Raw genomic sequence first — 16960 nt, forward strand, 5'->3', positions numbered from 1 at the left:
TACTCTGTATGGAAAACCCAAAAGAATCCACTCCCAAACTATTAGAATTTATAGAGCAATTCAGTAATGTGGCGGGATACAAAATCAATGCTCAGAAATCAGTTGCATTTCTATACACGAATAATGAGACTGAAGAAAGAGAAATTAGGGAATCCATCCCATTTACAATATCACCAAAAACCATACGTTACCTTGGAATTAACCAGAGACGTAAAGGACCTATATTCTAGAAACTATAAATCACTCTTGAAAGACATTGAAGAGGGGCGCCTGGGTGGCGCAGTCGTTGAGCGTCTGCCTTCGGCTCAGGGCGTGATCCCGGCGTTATGGGATCAAGCCCCACATCAGGCTCCTCTGCTATGAGCCTGCTTCTTCCTCTCCCACTCCCCCTGCTGTGTTCCCTCTCTCGCTGGCTGTCTCTATCTTTGTCAACTAAATAAATAAAATCTTTAAAAAAAAAAAAAAAAGACATTGAAGAAGACACAAAAAGATGGAAAAGTATTCCATACTCGTGGATCGGAGGAATTAACATAGTTAAAATGTCCATGCTACCCAGAGCAATCCACTTTCAGTGCTATCCCGATCAAAATACTAATGACATTTTTCAGAGAACTGGAACAAATAGTCCTTAAATTTGTATGGAACCAGAAAAGGGCCCGAATCGCCAAGGAACTGTTGAAAAGGAAAAACAAAGCTGGGGGCATCACAATGCCGGATTTCAAGCTGTACTACAAAGCTGTGATCACAAAGACAGCATGGTACTGGCACAAAAACAGACACACAGACCAATGGAACAGAATAGAGAACCCAGAAATGGACCCTCGGCTCTTTGGGCAACTAATCTTTGATAAAGCAGGAAAAAACATCCAGTGGAAAAAAAGACAGTCTCTTCAATAAATGGTGCTGGGAAAATTGGACAGCTACATGCAAAAGAATGAAACTGGACCATTCTCTCACACCATACACAAAGATAAACTCCAAATAGACGAAAGACCTCGATGTGAGACAGGAATCCATCAAAAGCCTAGAGGAGAACATAGGCAGCAACCTCTACGACATCGGCCAAAGCAACCTTTTTCATGACACATCTCCAAAGGCAAGAGAAACAAAAGATAAAATGAACTTGTGGGACTTCATCAAGATAAAAAGCTTCTGCACAGCCAAGGAAACAGTCAAAAAAACTAAGAGGCAGCCTTCAGAATGGGAAAATATATCTGCAAATGATACTACAGATAAAAGACAGGTATCCAAGATCTACAAAGAACTTCTCAAACTCAATACGTGAGAAACAAATAAAGCAAAAAATGGGCAGAAGATATGAACAGACACTTTTCCAATGATGACACACAAATGGCTAACAGACACATGAAAAGTTCAAAATCATTAGCCATCAGGGAAATTCAAATCAAAACCACACTAAGATACCACCTTACGCCACTTAGAATGGCAAAAATTGACAAGGCAAGAAACAATAATTGCTGGAGAGGGTGTGGAGAAAGGGGATCCCTCCTATATTATTGGTGGGAATGCAACTTGGTACAGCCACTCTGGAAAACAGTGTGGAGGTCCCTTAAAAAGCTAAAAATTGAACTACCCTATGACCCAGCCATTGCACTACTGGGTATTTATCCCAATGATACAGACGTAGTGAAGAGAAGGTCCATATGCACCCCAGTGTTCATAACAGCATTGTCCACAGTAGCTAAATCGTGGAAGGAGCCGAGATGCCCTTCAACAGATGACTGGATTAAGAAGATGTCCATATATACAATGGAATATTACTCAGCTATCAGAAAGAACGGTTTCTCAACATTTGCTGCAACATGGACGGCACTGGAGGAGATAATGCTAAGTGAAATAAGTCAAGCAGAGAAAGACAATTATCATATGGTTTCTCTCATCTATGGAACATAAGAACTAGGAAGATCGGTAGGGGAAGAAAGGGATAAAGAAAGGGGGGGTAATCAGAAGGAGGAATGAAGCATGAGAGACTATGGACTCTGGGAAACAAACTGAGGGCTTCAGAGGTGAGGGGGTTGGGGGAATGGGATAGACTGGTGAGGGGTAGTAAGGAGGGCACGTATTGCACGGTGCACTGGGTGTTATGCACAAGTAATGAATCATCGAACTTTGCATCGGAAACCAGGGATGAACTGTAAGGTGACTAACATAATAAAAAAACATTAAAAAAATAAGGGTGGAATTTTTGGCTTGGATTTTAAGTGTATCTTTATGGAAAATGTCCAGTTTTCCAAAGCAGTTAGACCATTTTATATTCCTACCATGAGTGTATAATTTTTTTTTGTAAAGTGTCTGTTAATCTTTCTCCTATTTTTTATATTGTTTTAGAGGACTCACACACCTACCTGACTTCAAAACTTAATATGAACCTACAGTAATCAAAACTATGTGGTATTATTAAAAGGACAGGGAAATAGATCAATGGATCATAATAGAGAATCCAGAAATAGACCCACACATTACAGTCTAATTTTCAACAAAGATGCCAAGACAATTCAATGGAGAAAGAATAGTCCTTCATACAAATGGTGCATGAACACCTTTACCTGGAGCTTGCAGCACATATAGAAATTAACTCAGAATAAATTACAGACATAAATGTAAAAACCGAAACTATAGAATGTCTACAAAAAAATTAGGAGAAAATCTTTGCAGCCTTTATTTAGGCAAATATATCTTAGGTCAGATACAAAAAAATTCAAACCATAAAAGAAAAAAATTGATAAATTGGACTTCATCACTTCAGTCCTCCTTAATAAACCATTCTATATTGTTAAGAAACTTAAAAGATGAGCCAAACATTGAGAGAGAAAATATTTGCAAAATACATATATGTGATAAAGAATTGGTATCCAGAATATATAAAGAACTCTTAACACTCATTTAATAGAAAAAAAAGCAAAAGATTTGACAAGACACTTCAAGAGAATGTACACACAGCAAATAAGATGCTCAATATTGAATTTTATTAATCTAATTTTATTAGAAAATACAAATTAAGGGGAGCCTGGGTGACTCTGTCAGTTAAGCGTCTGGCTCTTGATTTTGGCTCGGACATGATCTCAGGGTTGTGAGATCAAGCGCTTCCCCCTCCCTCTTAAAAAAAAAAAAAAAGAAAGAAAATACAAATTAAAACCACATGAGATCCCACTGCACCCCTACCAGTAAATCTAAAAATAAACAGAAAACTAAAACTGACTGAGCAAGGTTACTGAGCAACTGCCCATCTCATACAATGCTCATAGGAATGCAAAGTAATACAGTGACTTTGGAAAATGTTTTGGCATTTTGTTATAAATATTAAAGGTGAATATGCAGTTAGCATATAACCCAGCAATCCCAACTCTTAGGCTTTTACCCAACAGATGTAATACAAGTGCGTTCACAAAAAATACAGAAATACCTATAGTGGCTTCATTCATAATTGTCAAAAACTAGTCCAAATACCAGGCCAACATGTCTCAAAAAATTAAAATGATTGAAATCCTATAAAATATGTTTTATGAACACCTTGTATTTAAACTGTATTCCTACTGGAATACTTCTTGGTTAAAAGGAACAAATTAACTGATACATGCAACAATATGGTTGGATCTCAGATGCAGTATGCAAGTGAAGGTAGCTGGGTGTAAACAGCAACATATATGTAATTCTATTTATATGATATTCTGGAAAAGGCAAAACTTTGGGGACAGCACATAGGAGGAGTTGTCAAGGGCTAAGGAAGAAATTGAGGGTTGACTTCTGAGGGGCACAAAGGAGCCCTTTAGAGTGTTGGAAAATAGTCTGTCTCAATTGTGATGATGGTTATACAACTGTGTACTTGTTAGAACTCACAGAATGGGACACTTAAAAAGCACGATTGTATGTAAATTATACCTCAATAAACCTGTTTTTTTTTTTAAGTAAAAGGATTGGAAGAAGTAGAGAAGTAGGCCACCTCGGTGACTCAGTCAGTTGAGCGGCTGACTCTTAATCAGGTTATGATCTCAGGGTCCTGGAATTGAGCCCCACATCAGGCTCCACACTCAGTGGGGAGTCTGCTAGAGGATTCTTTCTCTCCTCTCCCTCTGCCCCTTCCCCTGCTCACATGTGCTTGCTTGTTCTCTCTCTCTCTCTCTCTCTCTCTCTCTCAAATAAATAAATCTTAAAAAAAAAAAAGGATTGGAAGAAGATACACCATGGTAATGCAAATCATTAGGAATTTACAATGACAGTATTTGAAACAAAATAAACTTTAAAACAGGAGTAGTACCAAGGATTAGGAAGGATACTTCATAATGATAAAGGGATCACTGCACTAAGAAAACACAACAATCCTGAATATGTATATACCTAAAACAGCTTCCACATATATGAAGTATGAACTGATAGAAACTAAGAAGGAAAAATGGGTGGGGGTGGGGGCCTGGTTGGCTCAGTTGGTAGAGCACGCGACTCTTGATCTTGGGTTCATGAGTTCAAATCCCATATGGGCGACAGAGATTTAAAAAAAAGGATCAAACAAATCCACAATAATACATGGAAATTTCAACACTCCTCTTTCAATAATTTATTGAACAAGTACAGAGAAATTAATACAGCTATCAGTGCTGACATATCAGTGAATTTGATCTAATTGATATTTATAGAACATCCCATTCAACAACAGAACTACACATTTTCTTCAAGTACATATGAATTATTTACCAATATAGATCAGTAAACGAATTTCAATACATTTAATTTGATTCATAGTATACATAAGGGTAACACAAGGAGTTAAGTGAGAAATTAATAAGAAAAATCCAGAAGAATACCCAAATATTTGGAAATTAAGCAGTATACTTTTTTTAAGATTTATTAATTTTTAGAGAAAATATACACAAGTGGGGGGCAGAGGGAGAGCGAGAGAGAAACTCAAGCGGACTCCATGCTCAGTGTGGAGCCCATCGTAGGACTCGATCTCACAACCCTGAGATCACAACCTGAGCCCAAAACAAGAGTTGGACGCTTAATGGACTGTGCTACCCAAGCACCCCTAAGCAGTGTATTTCTAAGTAACATGTGAATAAAAGAAGAAATCACAAGGAAAATTGGAAAATATTTCGAGCTTAATGAAAATTATATCAAGATTTGTTAGGATAGGAATGTCAGTGTCTGTGTAGCTTCCCTGTAGGTACACTATTAAATTTTATTTTCTCCTTTTTAAGAAATTGTTAGATATAGCTAAAGCAGTGCTTATTGAGAAATTTATTTTGATCATGCTTTTAAATGCTTATATTAGAATAGTCTAGATTCAATGATAAGCTTCTACTCTTAGAATCTGGAAAAGAGCACCCGATTATACCTAAAGAAAGAAGAACTTTAATAAAGAATGGAAATCAATCATACAGAAAATGGACAAACAGGGACATCTGGGTGGCTCAGCCAGGCATCTATAACTCTTTTTTTTTTTTTCTTAAGATTTTATTTATTTATTTGACAGAGAGAGACAGCCAGCGAGAGAGGGAACACAAGCAGGGGGAGTGGGAGAGGAGGAAGCAGGCTCCCAGCAGAGAAGCCTGATGTGGGGCTCGATCCCAGAACACTGGGACCACGCCCTGAGCCGAAGGCAGACGCTCAACGACTGAGCCACCCAGTCGCCCCCAGGCATCTATAACTCTTGCTCTCAGGTCTTGATCTCAGGGTCGTGAGTTCAAGCCTCATGTTGAAAGAAAGAAGGAAAGAAAGTAGACAAACAGTGGGGAAAACCAGTAATGCCAAAAGCTGGTTCTTTGAAAAGGGCAATAAAATTGCCAAACGTCTTGTTAGATCATGTTTCTCAACCATGGCCCTGTTGACTCTTTCCTATGCATTGTTTAGCAGCATCCTTGCCCTCAATCCACTACATGCCAATAGAACTCCTTTTCCCTATGTTATAACCAAAATTGTCTCTAGATGTCCTCTGCAGATGGGTGGCAAATTCACTCCTCCCTTCCTGGGACCACTATATTAGAACAATCAAGAAAAAAAGAAAGAAGACAAAAATTAGCAATCAGTGACAAAAGATGAGATTGAGTACAGATTTTACAGGCTTTAAAAAGGATAATAAAGGCATATTACGAGCAAGTTTATGCCAGTAAATTCAATATCCTAGGTGAAATGGATACATTTCTGGAAAAATGTGAATTACCAAAATTGACTTGAAATAGAGAACCTGATAGGCTAATACTGAGTTTAGAAACTGAATTTGCAACTAAAACTTGTCCACAAAGACCCAGATGACTTCATTGGTGAATTTTATTAAACGTTTAAGGAAAAATCATACCAATCCTACACAAGGTTGACAAATAGAAGGTTAAACACTTCTGACTTAATAAGGCTGATATTAACTTAATATCAAAACAAAACATGCTTTACAAGAAAACTACAGATCAAGAGCCTTAATAAACAACAAAATATTAGAGCAGATCCAGTCAACCAAACAAAACCTAAATAGAAGAAAAAACAAAAAAACACATAATACAATGACCTAATGACTGCAGTGTCAGGTTTATTCCAGGAGTACAAATTTGGCTTAGTATTTGAATATTAATGCAATTCAACTTACTAACACTACTATAAAATGGTAAACCCATGTTATTATCTTAATAACTGTAGAAGAAATATCTGAGAAAAAAATCCAACACATTTATCATAAAAACTAACAGCCCTTAAGGGGTGCCTGGGTGGCTCAGTTGGTTAGGTGTCTGCCTTCATCTTGGGTTGGGCTCCTGGGGTCCTGGGATTGAGCTCTGTGTCAGGCTCCCTGCTGAGGTGGGAGTCTGCTTCTCCCTCTCCCTCTGCTCCTCCCCTTCCCTCCCTCTCGTGTTTTCTCTCTCTCTCAAATAAATAAATTTTAGAGAAAAAAAAATTAACAGCACTTTAGGAATAAAAGATAGCTTTTTCAACCTGATAAAAGGCATCTACAGAAAACACCAGTTAATATAATACTTAAGATGAAAAACCAAATGCTTTCTAAGATCTGGAAAGAGGCAGAAATGTCTCTCTTACCATTTTTGTTGGGTTTTTGTTTTGTCTTGTTTTTTATTAAGTAGGCTCCATGCCCAGTGTGGAGCCCAACGCAGAGCTTGAACTCACAGCCCAGAGATCAAGATCAAAAGAGCCGAGATCAAGGGGCGCCTGGGTGGCTCAGTCGTTAGGCGTCTGCCTTCGGCTCAGGGCGTGATCCCGGAGTCCTGGGATCGAGCCCCGCATTGGGCTCCTCCGCTGGGAGCCTGCTTCTTCCTCTCCCACTCCCCCTGCTTGTGTTCTCTCTCTCAGGCTATCTCTCTCTGTCAAATAAATAATTAAAATCTTTAAAGGAAAAAAAAAAAGCTGAGATCAAGAGTTGGATGCTTAACTGACTGAACCACCTAGGCACCCCTCTGGTGGTTTTGCTAGTGCAGTAAAGAAAAGGAAAGACACACAGATTAGAAAAGACAAAATAAAACTGTCCTTATTTGTGAGTGATATTACTATGTTTGTAGCAAATCCCTAAAAAATGCAGAAACAAGACACCAGAACCAATAAAGCTGTGTAGCAATGTGATAGAATACAAGCTCAATATACAAAAGTTGCGTTATCTATGTACTAGGAACCAGCAATTTGAAAATGAAAAAGTATTTAAAATTTATAGTAGCATCTGAAAAGGTAAAATACTTGGAGTAACAAAACATGCAAGACCAGTATACTAAAAACTACAAAATAAAGCTGGAAGAAAAATTTTAAAAACCTAAATTATTAGAGAAATCTATATTCACAGATCAGAGGACTCAGTATTATTAAAATGTCAGTTTGCGCGTGCTCTCTCTCTCTCTCTCTCGCTCTCTCTCTCTCGGTTTTTTTAAAGTAGCCCAATTATACTCTGAATAGGCCGGTCCACTACCCCAACATTGAGACCTGAGCTGAGATCAAGAGTCAGATGCTTAGGGGGCGCCTGGGTGGCTCAGTCGTTAAGTGTCTGCCTTCAGCTCAGGGCGTGATCCCGGCGTTCTGGGATCAAGCCCCACATTAGGCTCCTCTGCTGGGAGCCTGCTTCTTCCTCTCCCACTCCCCTTGCTTGTGTTCTCTCTCTCGCTGGCTGTCTCTATCTCTGTCAAATAAATAAATAAAATCTTAAAAAAAAAAAAAAGTCAGATGCTTAGACAACTCAGCCACCCCAATTCCCCTAAAATGTCATATCTCACTAACATTTTACTTTACGTTTCCTTGGTCATGGATGGGAGTTAGTTCCTCATATTGACTATTTGAGTTTCTTTCAAGAAGTGCTTAGTCTAGCAAGTCATTTGTCCATTTTACATTTGGGTTTTCCTTTTCTTGTTGAATTCTAGGAATTCTTTATATGTACAAGACTGGTTCTTTGTTCATTATGCCTGTCACAATATCTGCTTTCTTTTGGTAGCTCTTTTAAAAACTCTCTAGTGATGCCTTTCAATAAACACATTAATTTTAGTTTTATAGAATCAATTTTTGTGTCTTAAGAAATCCTTCCTACTGAATGTCATAAATATATTCTTTTTTTAAAGATTTTATTTATTTATTTTAGGGAGGGAGAGAGTACACGCATGCAAGCAGGGAGAGGGGTAGAGGAAGAAGGAGAGAATCTCAAACAGACTCCTCGCTGAGCATGGAGCCAGATGCAGCCAGGGCTGGATTCTGTGACCCTGAGATCATGACCTGAGCTGAAATTAAAGAGTTGGTTGCTTAACCAACTGAGCCACCCAGTGCCCCATTCTCCTTTAGTTTTTTAAAAGTTTCTTAGATTTCTCTCCCTGATTTCAATTTCTGTTCCACTGGGAAATTTTTTTTTTTTTTTTTTTTTTTTTGGTAGGTTCTAAAGTAGTCTGTCTTGGGGTGCCTGGGTGGCTCAGTTGGTTAAGTGTTTGCCTCAGCTCAGGTCATGATCCCAGAGTCCTGGGATTGAGCCCCACATCAGGCTCCTTGCTCAACAGGGGGCCTGCTTCTCCTTCTCCCTCTTTGCCTACTGCTCCCCCTGTTTGTGCTCTCTCTGTCAAATAAATAAATGAGATCTTTTAATAGATAGATAGATAGATAGATAGATAGATAGATAGATAAGTGGTCTGTCTTTACCATTACTTTCTAGAAGTGGAAAATTTTAATTTAATGATATTTTCTGTGGAATGGTTGAAGAGTGTGTTTTATAAAATTTTTACTAATATTTTAAAGATTCGCTAAATTTTAATGATAGTTTATTGGATATTTTCTTCTTAGTTTTTTTAAACCTGTTTAGACTTGTATTTCTTTATAAGGACAAAAGAAGAGGGAAAACAACTTTTCAGAATAATTTGTTTACCTGAAAAGATGTCTGTATTGACATTTTGCCTTAAGGTATTTCAACAATTTGTAAATTTTTGATTTGAGGACCAAAATCATGTTTTGCTTTTCCTTTGCAATAGTATGAACTTTTTGGAGTTGCTAAAATTCTCAAATCAGATGATTTCACTTAAAATTTTGTTGTGTCCTGATCACCTGGATGATTTTGCAATATTTTACTGCATTGTCACCTGGCAGTAATTAACTAAAGCTAGCTCTGTCTTTAGTTGGGTTATGTCTTCTCCATTTCTCCCCAGTCCTTATTTCCATGTCACTCACCTCCAGTTGTGACCCCTGCTAGACCCATGTTTAGGATTATATTTACTTAAAAATTCTTTAGGATTATATTTACTTAAAAATTATTTACTTAAGAATTCTAAATAAATTTCTAACAAACAGATGTATACTTACTAATTGATTATCTAGAACTGAGTAAGTTTTATGCCAGAATGGTAGGAATATACATCATGGGTCATAATGTTTGTGTGTGTATATACATATGTATATGTAATCAGAGTAGATGTTAAAGAGGCATTTTGTGAATTCTAATGTTTAAAAAAAAAAAGCGTATGCCCTCTCACTTTGTGCCAGTCACTGTTCTAATCATTGAGGGTACAGATGTTAACAGACAAAAATTATTTTCCTGGGAAAACTTGGGTGAAAGAAATCTGTAATTCAGTTTATCTTTTTTAAGGTTTTAAAGTAGAGTTAGAATACTTCATGTCATTGTATTCCCAAAATCTGTAACATCTGTATATCAAGCTAATGATGCAATGGTAAATATGTTCTATTAAAATCAGAAACTTTTTTTTTTAAGACAGGTCGTTTGGTGAAACTTTCATTTCAACTATTAATAAATGTATGTCTTGTATTTTGTGGTAAATGCACTCTTTCTTAATTTTACTTTTTTAGTTCGATATAATTTCAGACTTAGAAAAGCTCCAAGAATAGTAAAAAAGAGTCTCCTGTGTTCTCCAGATGTTAACTTTGTCCACTTCTACTTTTTTCCTCTCTGCCCCCTCCCATGTCCTATGTCAGCACAAAGCCATTTATAACAAAAATACTCTATTTGCTTCTTTAAGATTCCATTCTTGATGTTTGTATTTGGGCTTATAGAGACAGTGATGTATAGTCGTCCTTACCTGTGTTTTTGCCACGTTAGGTCATTCATGCTATACGTTTATGGCAGCGTATGTAATAGCATTCCTTTCTGAAAGTTTTGAAAACCTAACTAGCTGAGCCCCAAGGATCAGATGTTCTTTTGTGTTTGGTTTTTTTTTTTTTTTTGACACTATTTTATTTCATCCTGAACTTTTTTGTTTTTGTTTTCTTTTGTTTACATGTTTTGATATATTTGTGTTTATTTCACTTGGTTGTGACATTAATTAACATGTAGCTAAGAAAAATATCTTCCCAGTTTTAGAAGTCATTTGTACTGATTTTTTAAATTATGGTAAAATATACATAACATAAAATTTACCATTTTAACTATTTTTAAGCATACAGTTGAGTGGTATTAAGTACATGCACATTGTTGTGCAATCATCAGCACCATTCATCTCCAGAACTTTTACATCATCCCTAACTGAAACTCTGTACCCATTAAATACTGAGTCCTCATTAATACTAAGTCCTCATTCCCTCCTCTTGTTAATCACTGGTAATCACTATTCTACCTTCTGTCTCTATAAATTTGACTACCCTGGTTACCTCATATAAGTGAAATCATATGTTACTCTAAAAAGGATATAAGATACTGGTAAGGAACTAATATAATAAGCACTGTCATAGTTTTCAAAGATTTTTTTTTTTTTTTTTTTTACCATAACCCATGTTAAGAAATACACTTTATAGGGGCGCCTGGGTGGCTTAGTCGTTAAGTGTCTGCCTTCGGCTCAGGGCGTGATCCCATTGTTCTGGGATCGAGCCCCACATCGGGCTCCTCTGCTGGGAGCCTGCTTCTTCTTCTCCCACTCCTTCTGCTTGTGTTCCCTCTCTCGCTGGCTGTCTCTATCTCTGTCAAATAAATAAATAAAATCTTTAAAAAAAAAGAAAGAAAGAAAGAAATACACTTTATATTGTGCTCCCCAGTACAAACAGCCATGTATGTGATATTTATCTGAAACCAAATTTCAAATAAATTATACTCTTACCATATGTGGTACCTCTAATATTTTCTTCCCTCCCTTCCATGCTAGTATTGATCTTGTTCTGGGACTCTGTGACCCAGGGTGAATTACCTACAAGTGCACAACTTTCCTTATCCATAAACTTAGATGATAATAGTACCTACCCTTTGGAAATACTGTCATGAGTAAACCATTGCCCTGATGATTGCTCCAGAGCATCATGCATCTAATAGATCAGTACCAGTGCAAAATAGATGAATCCTTCCTGTCTGTCTACGCAAACCTTAATGCTGCTGCTGCCACACACCACAAAATGCCTTCACTCCATAGTTGCCAGCCAAAAAAAAAAAAAAAAAAATAGAAGCAATAGCAATACAACCTCTTCCACATTTCCATTTTCCAAATCATGAGTAAGTGCTTCTGATTGGCTAAACTAGATTACAACTGTAACCCTTATTGTAAGGTGACCTAGGGATGTATAGTTTTTAGCTTTCCTGTCTCTGCAGTACAGAAAGACATATTTTAAAAACTGCAGAATGGATATGGCTTCAGTTAACCTTTGCTGTGTAGTAAAACAAAACCTAATGAGTTAAAATTATTACTCCTCACAGTTCTGTGGTATGAATGCTCCATGTGGTGTCAGCCAGGGTTACTCTTACAAGCTAAATTTAGCTGGGAACTCAGCTAGGGCTTTGAGTTCTCTACATAGTCTGCCTCTGTGTGTTGTCTCATTTTCGAGGGGTTTTTTTGGTTGTTGTTTTTTTGGGTTTTTTTGACAGAGAGAGCACAAGCAGGCAGAGGGAGAGGAAGAAGCAGACTCCCTGCGGAGCAGAGAGCCCCATGTGGGGCTCGATCCCACGATGCTGGGATCATGACCTGAGCCGAAGGCAGACACTTAATGACTGAGCTACCCAGGCGCCCCTCATTTTCCAGGGTTCTGTGCATGGTCTCTTCTTGGATAGTCCAGTCTTCCTAACAGTGTGGCAGCTGGGTTCCAGTAAGGAGCATTCCAGCCTCTATATGTACCTGGTTATCTCCTTGCATTTTGCTTGCTAATCTCTTCTTGGTCAAAATAAGTCACATGACCAAACCCAGAGTTTTTATGATAGAGGACTAAACAAGATGTAAATATTACGAGACATAATATGGTAGTTAGCCTCCAACATGGCCCCGAATGATCCTCGTTTCCTTATATTCCAAATGAATAGGGCTGTCCTGATTAACTCATAGGCTATTGTGGAAGTGACAGAGTATGTTTTTGAAGGTTAGGTCATAAAAGATTGCCATTTACGACTCAGCGCTCTTGGATCACTCACTGAGAAAAAGCCAGCGCCATTCCATGAGTACACTCAAGCAGCTGTCCAGAGAACCCCCGTAGAGGGAAACTGACGCCTTTTGTCAAAAGCCAGTGCCAGCTTACCAACCATGTGAATGAGCTACCTTTATAGCACATCTGGTAGGCCCATCACCTTCAGATGATTATAGCTTTGACTGACTACAATTTCATGAGAGAGTTGAAGCAAAACCACCTAGCTAAGTCACTCTCTGATTCCACCTCTATAGAAACCGTGTGACAAATAAATGTTTATTGTTTAAAGGTACAGTTTGGGGGTATTTTGTCACATAGCAATAGATGACAAATACATATACTTTTCTACTGACAAATATTTTTCGATGACTCCCATTTCCTATATAATGAAATTTAAAACTCCTTAATTATGGCATTTCTTACTTTATCTCTTGCCTCCCACTGAACTTGGCTCAGATTGCTTCAGAATACTTTGTAAATGTCTGTAATGACTTCAAAGTTTGGCTGAGTTAGCTATAATAGATTCATAAACCTTGTGAGTGAGACATTCATTTACTGGCTACCTCGTAAATAAAAAGGTGTTTTCATGAAATGCAAATCTAACCATATTACGCTCTTCAAAACACGTCAGTGATTCTTGCTTTCAAGATAAAGGCCGAATATGTCTGGTTTGCATGTTCTCTCATTTGGCTTTTGTTAATTTGCATAAGGGTTTAAACTGTTCCTTAGTTTACTCATCCATAAATATAAATTTTGATTATTTTGTTGGTTGAGGTTAGGCGAATTATGTAGAAGGGATCCTAATCAGATGATTTCAGGTGGCCTGTGTAATCCTACTTGAAGTTAATGTTAGGATTATCTTCGATCCCTTCACAACTCCCATTTGGTGCTCTTTATTTCTCTAAGAATTCCTAAACTTCAGGTTTTTATCTTCTGTATTACGTTATTAATTCCAACTAGATAACAATCTCTACTAAAATGTTAACAGATAACCAAGAAATAAGGCTTAACATCTCAAAGGGGTGTTTGCGCTTGGATAGTAAGTAGGCTGTGACTGACCAGTAACCGCATAACCAAACCAAGATACAAAGCTATAACGGAATGGCAGGAGAGGCTTGGAATTTTGATCAGAGTAGCTAGTACTCTACCGTCTATATGTAGTTGTCTCGATTGGGACTTTTCACCAATGAAGCCATCTAACATTGGAGATTTTTTTTGTGGGAAGGTTTTTAATTTCAGATTCAGTTTCTTTTCGTAGAAATAGAATTATTCAGATAGCGTATTTTGTGTGACAGCCCCCTCCAGTGTATTATTATTATTGTCAGGATGAATAATATGTCTTCTTTTTAATTCCTGATTTTGGTAATTTGTGCCTTCTCTCTCCTTGATTTATTCTTGTAGAGGCATGTCAATTAGTCTTTTCAACAGTCAACATTTGGCATTGTTTGGTTTTTCTCATTTTTATGTTTGTTTTCTAATTCATTGATGTCTGTTTTAATTTTTTCCCCTTTGATTCTATCTCCTTTTCATTTAATTTGTTATTTTTCTAACTGCTTGAGGTGGAAATGTAGATCACTGATTTTTCATTCTTCCTTCTTTTATAGCTTATACATTTAAGGCTATAAATTTCCCATAAGTACAACTTAAACTGCATCCCACAGGTATTGATAGTTTATATTTTCATTGTCATTCAGTTCATAATATTTTCTAAATTCCATTGTGATTCTTGATCAATTGAACTTCACTAAATATCGAAGGAAGAAAGATAAAACCAGCATTACTATAAACTTTCCATATAATAGAAGAAAAGGGGGGGTGCCTGGGTGGCTCAGTCGTTAAGCGTCTGCCTTCAGCTCAGGGCGTGATCCTGGCATTCTGGGTTCGAGCCCCACATCAGGCTCCTCCACTAGGAGCCTGCTTCTTCCTCTCCCACTCCTCCTGCTTGTGTTCCCTCTCTTGCCGGCTGTCTCTCTCTGTCAAATAAATAAATAAAGTCTTTAAAAAAAAAAAAAAGGAAGAAAAAGAAAAGGGATCACTTATCAATTTGTTCTAAGCCAGTACAGCCTCGTTTCTAAACTGGACAAGGTTGGGGGCGTTTGGGTGGCTCAGGTGGTTAAGCATCCAACTCTTGGTTTCGGCTCAGGTCATGATCTCAGGGTCATGGGATTGAGCCCCATGTTGGGCTCCATGCTCAGTGCAGATTCTGCTTGAGATTCTCTCCCTCTTCCTCTAATACTTGTTATTTCTTGTATTTTTGATACTAGCCATTCTGACTGATATGAGGTGATATTGCGTTGTTGTTTGCATTTGCATTTTCCTAATGATTAGTGATTAGGTAAGCATCTTTTCATGTATCTCTTGGCCATCTGTGTATCTTCTTTGGAAAAATGTCTATTCAGGTCCTCTGCCCATTTTTAAAAATTGGATTATTTGGTCTTTTTGGTTTGGAGTTGCATGGGTTCTTTATATATTTTGGATATTAACCCCTTATCTGATATATCATTTGCAAATATCTTCTATTCAGTAGGTTGCCATTTTGCTTTATTGATGGTTTTCTTTGCTGTGCAAAAGCTTTTTAGTTTGATGTAGTCCCAGGAGTTTATTTTTGCTTTTGTTTCCCTTGCCTGTGGAGAAAGATCCAGAAAAATATTAATTTAGGGCTGATGTCTAACAGATTACTGCCTGTGTTTTCCTTTAGGAGTTTTATGGCTTCAGGTATTACATTTAGGTCTTTAATCCATTTTATTTTTGTGTGTGGTATAAAAAAGTGGTCCAGTTTTATTTTTTTGCATGTAGCTGTCCAGTTTTCCCAGCACCATTTATTGATGAGACTGTCATTTCCCCATTATATATTCTTGCATCCTTTGTGGTAGACTAATAGACCATATGAGCATGGGTTTATTTCTGAGCTATCTGTTTTGTGTTAGTACCATACTGTTTTTTTTAAATTATTATTCTTTTTTCTTTTTATTGAAGTATAGTTGACACACAATGTTACATTAGTTTCGTGTGTACAGCATAGTGATTCCATAACTGTATACATTATGCTGTGCTCACCACAAGTGTGGCTACCATCTGTTACCATAAAACACCATTACAATACCACTGACTGTATTCCTTACATCCCCATGACTTATTCATTCCATAAGTGGAAGACTGTACTTACAACTCCCCTTTACTCCTTTTGCCCATCCCCTAGTAACCATATTGTTTTGATTATTGCAGCTTTGTAGTATACCTTGAAATCTGGGATTGTGATACACCTCCAGCTTTGTTCTTCTTTATCAAAATTGTTTTGACAATTCAGGGTCTTTTGTGGTTCCATACAGATTTTAGGATTCTTTGTTGTAGTTCTGTGAAAAAATACTATTGGTATTTTGATGGGGATTGCATTGAATCTGTAGATTGCTTTGGGTAGTATGGACATTTTAACAGTAGTCTTCCAATTCATGAGCGTGGACTTTTTTGTTTTAGAGTGATTCTAAAATGTTAATTTTGTAATTATAAATAACAACAGGTTATTTTATAATTTTAGCTTTTAATCAGAAGTACAACTACATAAAAATGCTTAAACTTGGTTTTCTTTTGTGAAATGCAAAATCTACTAAGTGTGAAATGAGAGCAGTTTGAAAGAGCCTAGATCAAGGCAGCTTTGATAATAAAATATAAAAGAAACATAATTGATGTTGCAAAATATCAAATGAATTTGGTTGTATGTATGAGGCTAAGAATTTTTTTACTTGGGCTAAATTTTACCTAAAATGATTAGAGTCTTAAATGAAGATTTATACAGAGTGATTGTGAATCCTCTGATAGTAACTAAAAAATATATGTCTTCTACTAATTTCTAAATATCAGGAGTTGAGTATTTTTTCTTTTTATATATTTTTACAGATGGTAGTAAAAACTTTTATGGATATGGATCAGGATTCAGAAGACGAAAAACAGCAGTATCTCCCACTAGCCTTGCATCTTGCATCTGAATTTTTCCTCAGGAATCCCAATAAAGATGTGCGTCTCCTTGTAGCGTGTTGTTTGGCCGACATTTTTCGAATCTATGCCCCAGAAGCTCCATATACTTCCCATGATAAACTTAAGGTAAATATAATCTTTACAAAATTAGTTTACTTTTATAGTTTAGCTTACCTTTAGGAATGTAGCTTTT

At 37.1% G+C, this 16960-nt stretch overlaps 1 protein-coding gene across 3 annotated transcripts in view; it reads left to right on the forward strand.

Annotated features, from left to right (window-relative positions):
• PDS5A (PDS5 cohesin associated factor A) overlaps positions 1 to 16960 on the forward strand; it is a 154561-nt gene that overhangs the window by 49239 nt on the left and 88362 nt on the right. For all 3 annotated transcript variants that reach the window (XM_040624845.1, XM_040624843.1, XM_040624844.1), the window contains exon 3: positions 16690 to 16893. In XM_040624845.1, coding sequence (XP_040480779.1) covers positions 16690 to 16893 — 204 coding nt within the window. The remainder of the gene's footprint in view (positions 1 to 16689; positions 16894 to 16960) is intronic.

The sequence above is a fragment of the Ursus maritimus genome, unplaced genomic scaffold (assembly GCF_017311325.1).
Source record: "Ursus maritimus isolate PB19 unplaced genomic scaffold, ASM1731132v1 scaffold_8, whole genome shotgun sequence".
Classification (NCBI taxonomy): domain Eukaryota; kingdom Metazoa; phylum Chordata; class Mammalia; order Carnivora; family Ursidae; genus Ursus; species Ursus maritimus.